Source organism: Pan paniscus, chromosome 15 (assembly GCF_029289425.2).
Source record: "Pan paniscus chromosome 15, NHGRI_mPanPan1-v2.0_pri, whole genome shotgun sequence".
In the NCBI taxonomy this organism is placed as follows: domain Eukaryota; kingdom Metazoa; phylum Chordata; class Mammalia; order Primates; family Hominidae; genus Pan; species Pan paniscus.
This window is the reverse complement of record NC_073264.2, coordinates 36,085,702-36,101,953: the sequence shown is the minus strand read 5'-3', so window position 1 is coordinate 36,101,953 and position 16,252 is coordinate 36,085,702. Positions and strand designations below refer to the sequence as shown.

At 36.8% G+C, this 16,252-nt stretch overlaps 1 protein-coding gene across 7 annotated transcripts in view; it reads left to right on the top strand.

Annotated features, from left to right (window-relative positions):
* Positions 1–16,252, top strand: part of BAZ1A (bromodomain adjacent to zinc finger domain 1A) — a 223,060-nt gene that overhangs the window by 191,811 nt on the left and 14,997 nt on the right. For all 7 annotated transcript variants that reach the window (XR_004666142.4, XM_034937427.4, XM_063596184.1 and 4 more), the window contains 7 exons: positions 95–260; positions 791–904; positions 3,711–3,835; positions 7,502–8,098; positions 9,527–9,690; positions 10,287–10,441; positions 12,346–12,494. Coding sequence is in view for 6 of the 7 variants with exons in the window: in XM_034937427.4 (XP_034793318.1) it covers positions 95–260; positions 791–904; positions 3,711–3,835; positions 7,502–8,098; positions 9,527–9,690; positions 10,287–10,441; positions 12,346–12,494 (1,470 nt within the window). In the remaining variant the exon portion in view is untranslated. The remainder of the gene's footprint in view (positions 1–94; positions 261–790; positions 905–3,710; positions 3,836–7,501; positions 8,099–9,526; positions 9,691–10,286; positions 10,442–12,345; positions 12,495–16,252) is intronic.

The following is a 16,252-nucleotide window of genomic DNA, read 5'->3' as shown; positions in this document are numbered from 1 at the left end:
ATTCTTTATTAGGCATTTTCACAAATTTAAAAAGTTCAAACACAGTTCATTTGCTGCGATTTATAATACAGAAGTATTTACCAATTTTTGACAGGAGAAAAAATGAAGATACTCCATGCTCTCTGTGGAAAGCTACTGACCCTAGTTTCAACTAGGGATTTTATTGAAGATTATGTTGATATATTACGACAGGCAAAGCAGGAGTTCCGGGAATTAAAAGCAGAACAACATCGAAAAGAGAGGGAAGAAGCAGCTGCCAGGTAAGAGATAATTGTAATAGTTGTGTTAATGAAAGCTGTTTATTTCTTTGCATTTAAAACCATATTTCACATGGTGCTATAATGTGGCATTCATTATACTGATGTTTGATGGCTTTACTAAGAGCTTGTGAATGAGGCCAGGTGTGGTGGCTCACGCCTGCAATCCCAGCACTTTGGGAGGGTGGATTACTTGAGGTCAGGAGTTCGAGACTAGCCTGGCCAACATGGCCAAATCCCATCTCTACTAAAAATACAAAAATTAACCGGGCGTGGTGGTGCATGCCTGTAATCCCAGCTACTCAGGAGGTTGAGGCACGAGAATCACTTGATCCTGGGAAGCAGGATCAGCCTGGGCAGAAGAGTGAAACTCTGTCTCAAAAAAAAAAAAAAAAAAGCTTATGAATGATTACTACATTATAGTTTTATAATAATGTTTGAAGTACTTTCCATGATTTGATTAAAGACAAGATGCTAAAAGTGAAATGTATATGTGCATCAGATAGACTACCATATTTCATTTTAACTTTTAGAATTCGTAAAAGGAAGGAAGAAAAACTTAAGGAGCAAGAACAAAAAATGAAAGAGAAACAAGAAAAACTGAAAGAAGATGAGCAAAGAAATTCAACGGCAGATATATCTATTGGGTATGGTTTGAATCACACTGTTCATCTGCTTTACCATACATAAAGAATAAAAACCAGACACCTTAAACTCTAAAAATGCTTTCACATTTTTAGAAAAGTTGTCTTTTTATTATAGGTACATGATAATTTCCCAGAAAAACACTCAATAGGCTATTTTTAACCAATATATTTATCTGTCCCCTCCACCAATATCACAGGTGTACACTGTATTTCACAGAGTTATTCTGCGCCGTATAGAGGAACAGGGTTGAGATTGGATGTTTTTTGGTAGATGATATAGGGAGAGGATGACAGCACCTTAAGTAATTTAGAGATACCCAAGTATTTTATTGCATTTTAGAATATTTGAGATAGGATTGTCTATGAAAACAAGTAGGAATTTGACAGAAATCATCTTTTTTCCTTTTTAATGAAATCTGCAAAGGAAAGTTCTGAAAAAACTCAATATTCCAAAATTGGTATATTGACTTTGACTTTTTAATACTTGTGTATAAAAATACCCATTAATAAGCCTTAAGATCTTAGGTCACAAACTCGCAGTAGAAGAAAATATTTGCAAATCATATATCTGATAAGGGACTTGTATCCAGAATATGAAAGAATTCTTACAACTCAACAATAAAAAATTGAAAGATTCAGAATAGGGAGTTAATTTTTTAAATGTCAAAAAATAAAGAAGAAATAATTAAAAGAAAAAAAATTTTAAAAACAACCCAATTAAAAAGTGAGCAATGGATTTGAATAGACATTTCTCCAAAGAAGATATGCAATAAGTACATGAGAAGATGCTCAACGTCATTAATCATCTGGGAAATGTACATCAAAACCACAGTAAGATACCAGTTCACACCCAGTAGGCTGGCTATAATCAAATTGACAAACAATAACAAGTTTTGATGAGGAGTTGAGAAATCAGGACTCTCATACATTGCTTGTGGGAATGTAAATGATGCAGTTACTTTGGAAAACAGTTTGGCAGTTCTTCAAACAATTAAACCATTTGTTACTGTATGACCCGACAATTAAACCATTTGTTACTGTATGACCCAGTAGTTGCACTCCTAGATATATACCTAAGAGAATTAAAAGCATACCTTCACCCAAAAATGTATACACAAATGTTCATAGCAGCATTATTCTTAATAGCCAGAAGTGATAACAACCCAAATGTCCATCAATTGATGAATGGATAAACAAAGTTATATCTCTTCCGTGGTATGTCCATACAGGAGAATATTGTTCAACAATAAAAAGGAATGGAGTTCTAATACAGGCTATCATGTGGATGAACTTTGAAAATATATGCTAAAGAAGCTACTCACGACCAATTGCGGTGGCTCACGCCTGTAATCCCAGCACTCTGGGAGGCTGAGGCGGCCGGATCACCTGAGGTCAGGAGTTTGAGACCAACCTGGCTAACATGGTGAAACCCCATCTCTACTAAAAATACAAAAAATTAGCCAGGCATGGTGGCACACACCTGTAGAGGCAGGAGAATTGCTTGAGCCCTGGAGGTGGAGGTTGCAATGAGCCGAAATTGTGCTCCAGCCTGGGCAGCAGAGTGAGATTCTGTCTCAAAAAAAAAAAAAAAGCAGCTAGTGACAAAAGATCACATGTTGTATGACTCCATTTACGTGAAATGTCCAGAATAAGCAAATCAGTAGAGAGTAGATGTTGGTTGCCAGGGGCAGCAGGAAAGAGGAAATGGGAAATGACTACTAATGGATATGGTGTTTCCTTTTGGTATGACGAAAGTGTTCTGGAATTGACAGTGGTAATGATTGCATAACCTTGTGAATACACTAAAGACCACTAAATTGTACACTTTAAAATGGTGATTGTTATGGTATGTAAGCTCAATTTTTTTAAAAAAGAGAAGTAACACTATGGATTTCACGTCTTCATATTTTTTAAATATTTATTCAGCCCCACTCATTTACATTTTCCTTGGCTGTCCTTACATTAGAACTTGCAAAACCCAACTTTGGATTTAGAACATAATGGTGTAATTTATTTCAAGGTTCATATAATTTTAGTTTTAATTTGGATAATATAATGAATTAAACAACTATATTGTGTTCATTCTGCCTGTTTACTATTTCTGAATTTCTCTCCTCCACTATTTATCATCTTCTCTCCTTCCTACTCTAAGCCACCATCACCGCCTAGCCAGCCACCTAGACCACTACTGATCTGTTGCTATTATTACTGGCTTCTTTACTGATCTCCCCTCATCTACTTTCTTTCCCAGGTAATTTTTCACACAGTGGCTACAGCACTTTCTAATATCATTTCCCTCTTCTAAATTCTTCTGGTTTTTTCCTATTGTTTTTTGGATAAGGCCTTACAAGGCCCAGCCTAATCTCACCCTGCCTTTTTCTCTCATCTACCTCTTGGATTACTGCTTTCTCCTTTACACTTTTCTCAAAATTATAAGCTCCTCCCATTTCTCTTGAGCTCTGTGCCATTGTGTATGTTATTCCTCTGTAGCACACACTCCTCCCCATCTCCCTGGTCTCACATTGTAAAATATCACTTCTTCAAGCCAGCCTTTTTGATCCCTAAGAGTCAGTTTCATTCTCCTTGAAATGTTTTCATAGTACCTTGAACTTCTCTTGTTTTAGTACTTATTACATATTTTTTAAATGATTTGTGTAATTATCTGTTTTCTCTGCAAGACCAAAACTGTGTCATGTTGTTCACTACTTCCTAAGCCTATAATGCCTGGTACTTCATAAGCAATAAATATTTCATAAATGGAATTATATATTCATTAGTAAATGTCATCTTTGTTTTTATCCTAAAGGGAGGAAGAAAGGGAAGATTTTGATACTAGCATTGAGAGCAAAGACACAGAGCAAAAGGAATTAGATCAAGATATGGTCACTGAAGATGAAGATGACCCAGGATCACATAAAAGAGGCAGAAGGGGTAATACTGAAATTTCTTTAGGGCATTCTTGTGTATTTGTTTTTAACCAATAAAGCACTTTATTAATTCAGCTCCTCTGAAATATATTGATTGCTTTCATTTGTGATTCCAGGCTGTGTTTGTTTTTTTAAATGCCCAACTCATAGCTGTGATGAGTTGTAAAAATGTGTTATGAAGTCCTATTAGTACATTTATGATTGGGTCATTATTTACACACCATCTATACTTTAGAAAGAAGATACAATATTCCTATGTCGTTAATAGGACAGTTTCTCATAATTTCAACTTTTGGTTAGTCAGCAAGTTTCATTGAATTTTTACATTTACTACTTTTTTGGGCCAAATAGAAATTTGTATTCTATAATGTACCCATTCAGCATGCATTGGATGCCTCCTATGTGCTAGAGATATAAAGATCAATAATGCTCATAATTTGTATCATGTTGATGAAAATGGTAATCTCTCCTGCCTTAAAATTATTTCATAAATTGCTAGATCAAAGCGAATACATCTTTTAAAAGTTGTTAATACAAATTTCTTGTGTATTTATTTAATGACCTTATTTAATGACTATCAAAAGAAATCCTTAATTAATTCTGTGCCTATAATTTGCATGGGATCTTTTTTTCTGTATTTTTTTTAAATGGTTACTCTAAGTAGATGGAAAATTTCCTGTATCATGGAAGCTGTATTGTCTGATTACAATGCAATTGATTTCAACATCTAAAGCAAACCTAATATGATCAGAGCTTTTAAAACATACTTTCTAAATATTGGGTCAAAAGAGAAACCATAATGGAAACTAGAAAATATTTAAAACGAATCAAACTAATCATTACTGAATATTAACACGTGTTAAATACAGCCCCTCTACTTAGGGGAAAATGTATAGCTTTAATACATATTAGAAAAGAAGAAACACAAACTGAGCTAGACATTTATTTAAGAAGATGGTGGGGGAAAAAGAATAATCCCCCCAAATCTGAAGGAAATAATACATTAGAGCAGAAATTAATAGAAAATAAAAATATAGTAGGGCCAGGTGCAGTGGCTCATGCCTGTAATCCCAGCACTCTGAGAGGCCAAGGTAGGTGGATTGCTTAAGCCCAGGAGTTCAAAATCAGCCTTGGTGAAACCCCATCGCCACAAAAAGTACCCAGAAAGCAAGCTGGGCATGGTGGCATGCACCTGTAGTCCCAGCTACTCAGTAGGCTAAGGTGGGAGGGTCACTTGAGCCTGGGAGATCAAGGCTGCAGTGCGCCCTGATTGCGCCACTGCACTCCAGCCTGGGCAACAGAGCAAGATCCTTTCTCAAAAAAATAAAATATAAATATAGTAAAGAACAACAACAAATCCAAAAGTGTGTTTGTCTGAGAAAGACACAAACTAGATAAACCTTTGTTGAAATTGATTTTTATAAAGAGGGCAATCATAATAAAGTTAAGACTGAAAGGGGAGCAACATAACTATGGATAGAGTAGAAATTTAAAGATGAGATATACACAATTTTTGACGAATTTGAAAATGTATGCAAAAATAAAATCCTAGAAAATACAAATTATCAAAATGGATCTGTGAAGAAATTTGTTAATGTAGATGGTCTTAAACCATTAAAGAACTTGAATCAGTACTAAAATCCTTCTGCAGAGAAAACATCAGTCCTAGACAACTTTATAGGTGAATTCTGCCAAATTTTTTAAAAAGCAGATAATTCCAATCTTACACAAACTCTTTCAAGCAAAAGAAATAGAATGAAAAAATACTTCCCAACTATCAAAGCAATTTGACAGTAACTGAAACAACAGAGAAATTTAATTCCAACATACTGTCAAAGTCAAGGCAGATTATCAGGGGTCCAAGCTCTTTCTATCTTGTTGGTACTGCCGTCCTTAGGGTTTTGCTGCCATTCTCATGTTCCAAAATGATTTATCACCATGTCTGCATTCTAGCTAGGTGGAAATGGGAAGGAGGAAAGGGAAGCATAGTCCAGAGGGTACACACAGTGCTTCTGATCCCATCTCTTTGAACAAAAGTTTTTCATTTAGTTGTGCCTACTATGGGAAATGTTGTCCTTCTTTTGGGTTGCTAAGTGCCCAGCTAAAAACTAGTGGTTCTGTTACCTTCAACCAGTGGTTAGTAAATAACAGTTTGTATGCCAAATCTGGCTGGCCCCATTTTTTTTGTTAATGTTTTTTGAGGTGGAGTCTCGCTCTGTCACCCAGGCTGGGGTGTGCAGTGGCGCCATCCCGGCTCACTGCAACTTCCACCTTCTGGGTTCAAGCGATTCTCCTACCTCAGCCTCCCGAGTAGCTGGGATTACAGGTGCACACCATCACACCTGGCTGATTTTTGTATTTTTAGTAATGATGGGTTTTGCCATGTTGGCCAGGCTGGTTTCAAACTCCTGGCCTCAAGTGATCCAGCCACCTCGGCCTCCCAAAGTGTTGGGATTACAGATGTAAGCCACTGTGCCTGGCCCTGCCCTGTTTTTGTATAACTCATAAGCTAAAAAGGAATTTTCCCTTTTTTTTTTTTTTGGAGACAGAGTCTCACTCTAACCCCCAGGGTGGAGTACAGTGGCGTGATCTTGGCCCACTGCAACCTCCCCCTCCTGGGTTCAAGCGATTCTCATGCCTCAGCCTCCTGAGTAGCTGGGATTACAGGTGCTTGCTACCATGCCCAGCTAATTTTTGTATTTTTAGTGGAGACGGGATTTCACCATGTTGGCCAGGCTGTTTAAGAACTCCTGATGTCAGGTGATCCGCCCACCTCGGCCTCCCAAAGTTCTGGGATTACAGGCATGGGCCACCGCGCCAGCTGGATTTTTACAATTTAAATGGCTGGAAAAAAGAAGAATGATACTTTGTGATAAGTGAAAATTATATGAAATTCAGATTTCACTGTCCATAAATAGTTACATTGAACCACAGCCATGCTCATTGTCTGCATGTTGCCTGTGATTGCTTTTGGGCCACAAGAGTGGAATTGAATAGCTGTGAAGACCATAAGATCCACAAAGACAAATATTTATAAGCTAGTCTTCTCCAGAAGTAGTTTGCTGTTATTCCTCCCTTAGAGGAAGGACTGGGATGACTACTGGAGGAGAACTAACATACTCTACTAGCACTCTCCAGTATGGAAATGACAGATTTTGCATGCCCCTTTAGATTTAAGTATATTGATTTCTTATTAACATAGTGTATTAGTCTGCTTGGGCTGCCATAACGAAATACCACAGACTGGGGTGGGTTAAACAACAGAAACTTCAGAAATTTTTTTTCTCACAGTTCTGGAGTCTGGAAGTCCAAGATCAAGCAGGGTTGGTGTCTGAAAGGCTTTTTCTTGGCTTGCAGACAGTGCCTTCTTGCTATATCCTTACATGGCTTTTTCTCTGTGCATGTCAGATAACAAGATCTCTGGTGTCTAAGAACACCAATCATGTTGGATTAGGTCCCCACCTTCATGACCTTAATTAGCTCCTTAAAGGTTCTGTCTCCAAATACAGTCACATTGGAGGTTAGGGCTTCAACATATGAACTTGGGGTTGTGGAGAGGGGATACAGTTTAGTTCATAACACCTAATAACTTGGGGTAACTTTGTATCTCATATTTTTCTAATGGAAACTTGAAATATGATGATGATGAAACATTTTATTTTAATTACAGGGAAAAGAGGACAAAATGGATTTAAAGAATTTACAAGGCAAGAACAGATCAACGGTGTAACAAGAGAGCCTCTTAGTGCTGATGAGGAAGAAGCATTAAAACAGGAACACCAACGAAAAGAGAAAGAGCTCTTAGAAAAAATCCAAAGTGCCATAGCCTGTACCAATATCTTTCCCTTGGGTCGCGACCGCATGTATAGACGATACTGGATTTTCCCTTCTATTCCTGGACTCTTTATTGAAGAGGATTATTCTGGTCTTACCGAAGACATGCTGTTGCCTAGACCTTCATCATTTCAGAATAATGTACAGTCTCAAGATCCTCAGGTATCCACTAAAACTGGAGAGCCTTTGATGTCTGAATCTACCTCCAACATTGACCAAGGTCCATGTGACCATTCTGTGCAGCTGCCAAAACCAGTGCATAAGCCAAATCGGTGGTGCTTTTACAGTTCTTGTGAACAGCTAGACCAGCTTATTGAAGCTCTTAATTCTAGAGGACATAGAGAAAGTGCCTTAAAAGAAACTTTGTTACAAGAGAAAAGCAGAATATGTGCACAGCTAGCCCGTTTTTCTGAAGAGAAATTTCATTTTTCAGGTAAATTTTCAATGAAAATTGTTTTTGCTTTTTTTCCCTCCCCCTAATCTCTGGTCATTCAGGATTAAGCGTTTTTGCAACCTATTAGAAATACATTTACAACACCTTATCTTTGATTTAGGCTGTCCTTTTAGTTTGCAAGTTAGAGTTTGGGAATGTATTTCTGTATAGAAACAAGATTCTCTAAATTCCACTGGATTGTATTTGAATTATGAGGAACACATCTATGGTATAACAAAATACATATTCTCCCTGATCTCCTTATTCCTTGGTCAGTAGACTCTGAAACCCAAGAATAGACGCTAAGGCTGCCATCAGTTTTGGACAGATTATGGTGAGTGAGGTTACTCATTAAGGGTTTTGGCTGAGAGTCTAGGGAGAAGTTCCACTAATGGTCACTTCTTTGGAGCTTGGCTGCAAGGGCAGGTCGGATAGCAGCATTTCCTGCTTGATGGTCCGTCCACTGATGACAAATAAGAAAAAGCAGTAAGGCATTTTTAGATGTGAGTTTTTATATTAATAAATTAGATTCTCTAGGTAAAGAATTGCTTACTTGTTTCCTGTGGGAGAGAAAATAGAGCTAAAAACGTTTTAAATTAAATCAAAAATTTAAAAAGAATTGCCTAAATTTAGGGGCATGTTACCATGACTACTTCAGTTTTTTTCAGGATTAAAAACTATAGATCACAATTATTGGGGTTTTTTTTTGTTTTTTGTTTGAGACAGAATTTCGCTTTTGTTGCCCAGGCTGTTGGGCTCACTGCAATCTCTGCCTCCTGGGTTCAAGTGCATCTCCTGTCTCAGCCTCCCAAGTAGCTGGGATAACAGGCGCCCGCCACCACACCCAGCTAATTTTTTGTATTTTTAGTAGAGAGAGGGTTTCACCGTGTTGGCCAGGCTGGTCTCAAACTCCTGACCTCAGGTAATCCACCCGCCTTGGTATCCCAAAGTGCTGGGATTACAGGCATGAGCCACTACCCCCCGCCAATGTTGAGCATCTTTTCATGTGCTCATTGGCCATTTGTCTGTCTTCCTTAAATATCTATTCAGATCCTTTGCCCATTTTTAAATTGGGTTGTCTTTTTATTGTGCTGTAAGAGTTCTTTATATATTCTGGATACAAGGGCTTTATTTATTTATTTAGAGACAGGGTCTCGCTCTGTTGCCCAGGCTGGATTGCAGTGGCATAATCATAGTTCACTGCAGATTCAAACTCCTGGGCTCAAGCAATCCTGCCTCAGCCTCCTGAGTAGCTGTACACGGGCTTTATAAGATAAATGATATTCATTCATTCATTCATTCATTTGTGGCACTTGAGGATTTACAAAGCACTTTTATATCTGTTATTTCAAGATCATAACAGCCACATGGAGTAATTGTAGTTTTTAATAAGAAAATCATAATAAAAGTGTTTGATTACTATTTCAGACAAACCTCAGCCTGATAGCAAACCAACATATAGTCGGGGAAGATCTTCCAATGCATATGATCCATCTCAGATGTGTGCAGAAAAGCAACTTGAACTAAGGCTGAGAGATTTTCTTTTAGATATTGAAGATAGAATCTACCAAGGAACATTAGGAGCCATCAAGGTTTGTACTTGTTCCCATTTTTAGTTTGTCTAATCTACTTGGTCCAGAATTTTGGTCATATTTGTTAATTATATGGCATAGACAAGGCATATGTGTTTTGAATAAACACCAGAGAATGATAAATTTTTTATGAAAACTTAAGTTTATTCCCCTGCATAAAAATATTTTTTCCAATATTTTCATCAGATGTTGAAATGCGTAAGGATATTTTCTTCTTCCTTGACTAGCCCCTGCCTTCTCTGTTGAGTCTGGTTGGTTTGTTGGTTTGTTACCTTTTTAAAATCTGTAATTCATGGCTGATAATGTATTCTGTTCATGCCTTTGCCATCATCTGTCACTTTTTTGCTGCTATCAGGTGACCAATCTTAGAACTGTTTATGATTTATTTATACAGAAAGTAAGGCATTATGGTTTTCATCTATGAAGAATATGAATTCCAGTTTGGCCACTTAGTAACCTTATTTTTAGATACCTTTTTGATTCATAATCATTTCTAAAATATCCATGAATTGATTTTATATGTATATTGAACTTCATACCTCTCAGAAACAATATATTCCATTTTTCATGGTTAGTAAGTTTGAATTTTGTTACAGGTTACAGATCGACATATCTGGAGATCAGCATTAGAAAGTGGACGGTACGAGCTGTTAAGTGAGGAAAACAAGGAAAATGGGATAATTAAAACTGTGAATGAAGACGTAGAAGAGATGGAAATTGATGAACAAACAAAGGTCATAGTAAAAGACAGGTACAAAAAGATTTTTCTAAAGTAACCATTACTTTTCCTTGCCATTTTAAGGTTTTTTTTTTTTTGGTTTTTAAGTAAATATGTTGCTTTTTCTTATTTTAAAAACTTGTGAGGACCTTGATATTTGTAACCACTGGAATGATCATTTTCTAAACCTCAGGATCTCTGTTACTCCACTTTGTACTAATGCAACCAAAAAACAATTCATTCGAATAATGATAATTTCTTAAAGTTTTTTTTTAATCTTTGAACTTAAGGTTTTATTAATTTTGGAAAGTAATTATACTATTATTCTTCTTTTCTATAGGAAAACTTAGTAAATTAGTAAATTCTGGTAGACTTGAATGTTATTTGAGCCAGGCAAGATGGCGTGGGCCTGTAGTCTCAGCTACTCGGGAGGCGGAAGCAGGAGGATCACTTGAGGCCGGGAGTTGGAGACCAGCCTGGGCAACATAGTGAGACCCTGTCTCTCTTTTTTATAATTATCTGGGCATGGTGGCATGCACTTGGTTTTTGTTGTTGTTGTTGTTATTTTTTGAGATGGAGTCTTGCTCTGTTGCCAGGCTGGAGTAAAGTAGCACAATCTTAGCTCACTGCAACCTCCTACTCCCTGGTTCAAGCAATTCTCCTGCCTCAGCCTCCTGAGTAGCTGGGATTACAGGCACGTGCCACCACGCCCAGCTAATTTTTGTATTTTTAGTAGAGACAGGGTTTCGCCACATTGGCCAGGACGATCTTGATCTCCTGACCTTGTGATGCCCTGCCTCGGCCTCCCAAAGTGCTGGGATTACAGGCCTGAGCCACCACACCTGGCCGGCATGCACTTGTAGTCCCATCTATTCCATCGTTGTACCCCAGGACTTCAAAGCTGCAGTGAGCTAATAATGATTGTGCCACTGCACTCCAGCCTGAGCAACAATGAGACCTCATCTCTAAATAAGTATAAGTATTAAATATTATTACTAATCAGAATCTATATCCATGTATCTATAGATACTTTTATTTTTTCAAGATTATTTTGGATATTATATGCCTTTAAGCAGTTTGTCATCTAGAAGGGAACAGTGGAGAAACATGAGGCTAGCATTATATTTACTAGAATGGGGTACTGATAGAAAGTTATACCCAGTGCAGATGAAGTACATGGGCGGGCTACTTGTCTTAGTAGAACATGGGAGATAGTAAAGGAAGTGCAAGAGGAAGTGACTGCAAAGCTGAGCCCTAAAGTTGAGAAAAATAGGACACTGGGAAGAAAAACCATGTACAAAGGCTTTGAGTGAATGAGTTTGCACTTTAAAATGATCATTTTAGGCCAGGCGCAGTGGCTGACACCTGTAATCCCAGCACTTTGGGAGGCTGAGACAGGTGAATCATGAGGTCAGGCATTCGAGACCAGCCTGGCCAACATAGTGAAACCCCATCTCTACTAAAAATACAAAAAATTAGCCGGGCACGGTGGCGGGCACCTGTAGTCCCAGCTACTCAGGAGACTGAGGCAGGAGAATGGTGTGAACCCGGGAGGCAGAGCTTGCAGTAAGCTGAGATCGCACCACTGCACTCCAGCCTGGGCAACAGTGTGAGACTGTCTCAAAAAAAAAAAAAAAAAGGGCAAAACAAGAGAAATAGAGATAAGCTGCCCGAAATACTTAGGCTTTAAGGCCCATCACAATGTCACCTCTCTGAAACCTTTCCCATAAGCCTTCCCTCTTCTTTCTCTCCTTCAAATATTTACCCTTAGTCCTTCTAAATGAATCTCCCTTCCCTACTAGTTTACTGCAACTCCTTGAGATTGAGGAAATGATTTTTTACAAAGGTATAAATAAGCATTTGAACCAATGAATGGACTCAAGTTTTACCTAATAGTGTTTTTAAGTACCATAAACTCTTAATTGTTTTCATTGTAGACTTTTGGGGATAAAAACAGAAACTCCAAGTACTGTATCAACAAATGCAAGTACACCACAATCAGTGAGCAGCGTGGTTCATTATCTGGCAATGGCACTCTTTCAAATAGAGCAGGGCATTGAGCGGCGTTTTCTGAAAGCTCCACTTGGTAAGTATCTGTTTTTATTTCAAAATATTAGTTGTGTTATAAGTAATTTTGAGTTGGCCTTTAACTAATAGAACTTTATTGGCTGACATAATGAAATTGATAATCTTAAAAACTTGAGATGTTTTCATTTTTAAATGAGTTATTTTAAGGTGAGATTTATTTTTAGAATAATACAGTCTTTTGTGAAGAGTTTCATCAAAAGAAAGATTACCAGCTAGGCACAGTGGCTCATGCCTGTAATCCCAACACTTTGGGAGGCTTAGGTGGAATCGCTTGAGCCCAAGAGTTTGAGACCAGCCTGGGCAACATATAGCAAGAACCCCATCTCTACAAAATTAAAAAAGAAAAAAATTAGCTAGGCATCATGGCATGCAACTGTAGTCCCAGAGGCTGGGGTGGGAGGATCACATGAGCCCAGGAATTTGAGGTTACAATGAGCTATGACCACACCATCGCATGGTGGCCTAGGTGACAGAGTAAGACCCTGTCTCTTTAAAAGAAAAAAAAGATCACCAAAACCTATAACTAGTCAGACCTTGAATAATCAAAGATTATGTGTAACTTTTTTTTTCTGTTATTTGAAAGATAACCCCAAATAAATGACTTAAAAGTTTACCATTTGGGGCATAGTTTGATGATATGAGTCACTGACCCACATGCTATATCAGAAATACCAAGTGCTAAATCAGAAATACCAAGTGTTTAAAGGAACACGGGTGAGGAAATGCTCTATAATTTATAGTGAGGAATAATATACTATCTGTATCACTTTTTGACAAATTATGAAATTAGTGGGTTTTTAGGGACTAATCTAGGAACCTCCTAACCATTATGTTTTTGGGAAAATATCTGTTTCAGAATTCTAAATCAATGTTTATATCATAACTGTCTCTAATTCCCTGTTTTTTTGAGATGTTTAATTTATAACTCATCATGTTGAGATATTTATATTCTTGTAATGGGATCATGGAAGAAATAACTTTCTTAAACCATATCTTTTTGGTCTCCTATTGAAAGAACTACTTGAATTGACTAAAATCCTTAAATAATTGTTTTAGCTGGGGGTGGTGGCTCACGCCTGTAATCCCAGCACTTTGGGAGGCTGAGGCGGGTGGATCACCTGAGGTCAGGAGTTGGAGACCAGCCTAACCAACATGGTGAAACCCCGTCTCTACTAAAAATACAAAATTAGGTGGGTGTGGTGGTGCATGCCTGTAATCCCAGCTACTTGGGAGGCTGAGGCAGGAGAATCGCTTGAACCTGGGAGGCAGAGGTTGCAGTGAGCTGAGACTGCACCATTGCACTCCAGCCTGGGCAACAAGAGAGAAACTCTGTCTTAAAAAAAACAAAAATAATAATTTTTTGATATCTCATTATTAGAACAAAGTTTTCATAGTGCAATCAGAGCAGTTTTGAAATGTGAATATATTGGTAAACTTTTTAAATTGAAGAGCTGTGGCCAGTATCTCATTAAGTCTATTCACACTTTTATAAATTGATAATCATACCATAAGCTTAATAACCCACTGGCCACATTGAAAGTAGCAATTGTAAGAAATAAAATATGTATAATCACAGCTCCCAAAGATAGCAGAGTTGGTATTTGCTATGTCACTTTTATTTCCCAGTCTTCAGTATTTCTTAGGATTTTCTTTGTGCAAATCCAGTTATGTGTACAAGGGATCACTCTGTATTTATTACAACCACATATTAATACACAATTAGCTAAATTAAAATTTCAATTTAAAATTATTTGCAAATCATGCAGGTTTTATAAATGTAAGATACTGTTACTACTAACACTGTGATTCCAAAAGAGTAAAAGGATAAGACACAATATTGCTTATTTTCCCACTTCTGAAATTTTCATTAAAGTTTTTTATAAGTTGAAGGGGGGAAAATCAAATTAATTGTTTAGTATGTCTGTATTTTCATCTGCACAACTTATTAAATATTTAGACAAAGAAAAAGGTTAACATTGAGAGTTGTTACAACTTGTCTAGTAGGTTATATGAGAGACACTGTTCCTTATGCTGGTTTGTATACAGTGGTTTTCAAACATTAATTTCATTCCAAAAGATAGAAAGTTATAATTCAAGATCTTAAGAAATAAGTGAAATAAGAAAAGTTTGTTACTTTGGTAGTGTCAAAGTTAAATATTGGTTGAAGTCAAATGTTGGTCATTTATAATATGGGTGTCTACTGTTGCTGCTCCATAAAAAGTTATTAGAATAACTTAAGCCTTTGAAAGGTCTGTTTTGCACAGGACAGCAGGAGATGGAGATAGGCTATCTGAAATAAAGTAATCAAGAATATCAGTGATTGGGGAGAGAAAAGCAGGTTTTACTTTATGAATATTTGAGATGGAATATATATCAAAATTCTCCATTCACCTGATAATATTTCAGGATAGCAAATTAATCATAGTAGGCATTTTCCCAATTTAGCTTCAGAAGTCATTTCAGTTTCTTGAGGAAGCATGTACGAAATAAAAATTCTACTTACATTCTACCTCTCTAATATGTCCCTTTTATTCTAGAGATTAATCATACTGCTAAAAGTAGACTTTTTTTCATTTGGGGAAGATAAAATCATGTTTTGTTTTAGGTAAGATACATGAGGATGTTTTTTAAGATTGATAATTCTGTTATTTTTAAAGTCATACTTATGGTTAAACCCTTAAGCTATGAAAAAAAAAATCTTCAACTAACTATATCAGTTTGAAATTAGGTAAAACAGAAATTAATAAGGATCAAAAGGGAGATCGAAAAAAAAAGGACAAGAAAAAGAGAGAGGAAGATCTATCTAGTGTGAGAGATGGTAAATTTTTAACTTTTTAAAGAAATTTATGTTTTGTCTTTTTAAAGAATGATTTTACTTTCTCTATGGCTGAATAGTGATTTGCATATTTAGCTTTTGAAGGAAAACCTTGGATTTGATTTTTTTGGAAGGGAATGGACTTGGGGGTAAGCGTAAAATAGTATCTTCCTAGCATTTCCCTTTCTATATTTCACACCTCAGCTAATCACTCTTCTACATTGGCATATAGAAAGTTGACACCGGTGAATCTTTGTATACTTAGCTATTAGTGAAAAGAATGAATGGCTATGGAACTTATGTTTACCTGTTTCACATAAAGTATTTATTCACAGCATTTTTTTTCTTTTACTAGCTTGGAGAGACATAGGACAAGAGTTTTTATGTTTTGTCCCCTAGAGAAGCCTGTCCTGGTCACATGGATTACTGTATAGTGGCCATTGAACAGTATGAAGTCTCCCACTATAATATTTGATTATGTGACTGCCAGTATTTTATATTAGTAAGATCCTTTTAATAATTTATTGAGGAATTTATCTGTGCTAGCATAATGGAAGATAAAAGATAAACAAGACATTTTCTGCCCTTTACGGTTGTGTAATCTGGGGGGAAAGCAAGGTTTAAGATAAGGAAACAACAGAAAAATGGAATCAATTGTATATACTGTTTTCTATCCTTATATCAGTACTATGCAAAAATAGAAAAATAGGCACATTCATTATGGACTAGAATAAGAATTGGGCCTTGAGCTACTGCTGGTTTAATTTTCTTAAACCACCCCGTTAATCAAATCCCATAGCATTTCACCAACCTTTGCATTAAAAAATCACTCAAACTAATTTCCAAGATTCTAAAAGTTCTTCATAATTTGTCTTTCTTCCCATTCCTTCACATTGACCTCTGCAACCTTATTCCTTGCCAGCCATTACCAATGAGAATAT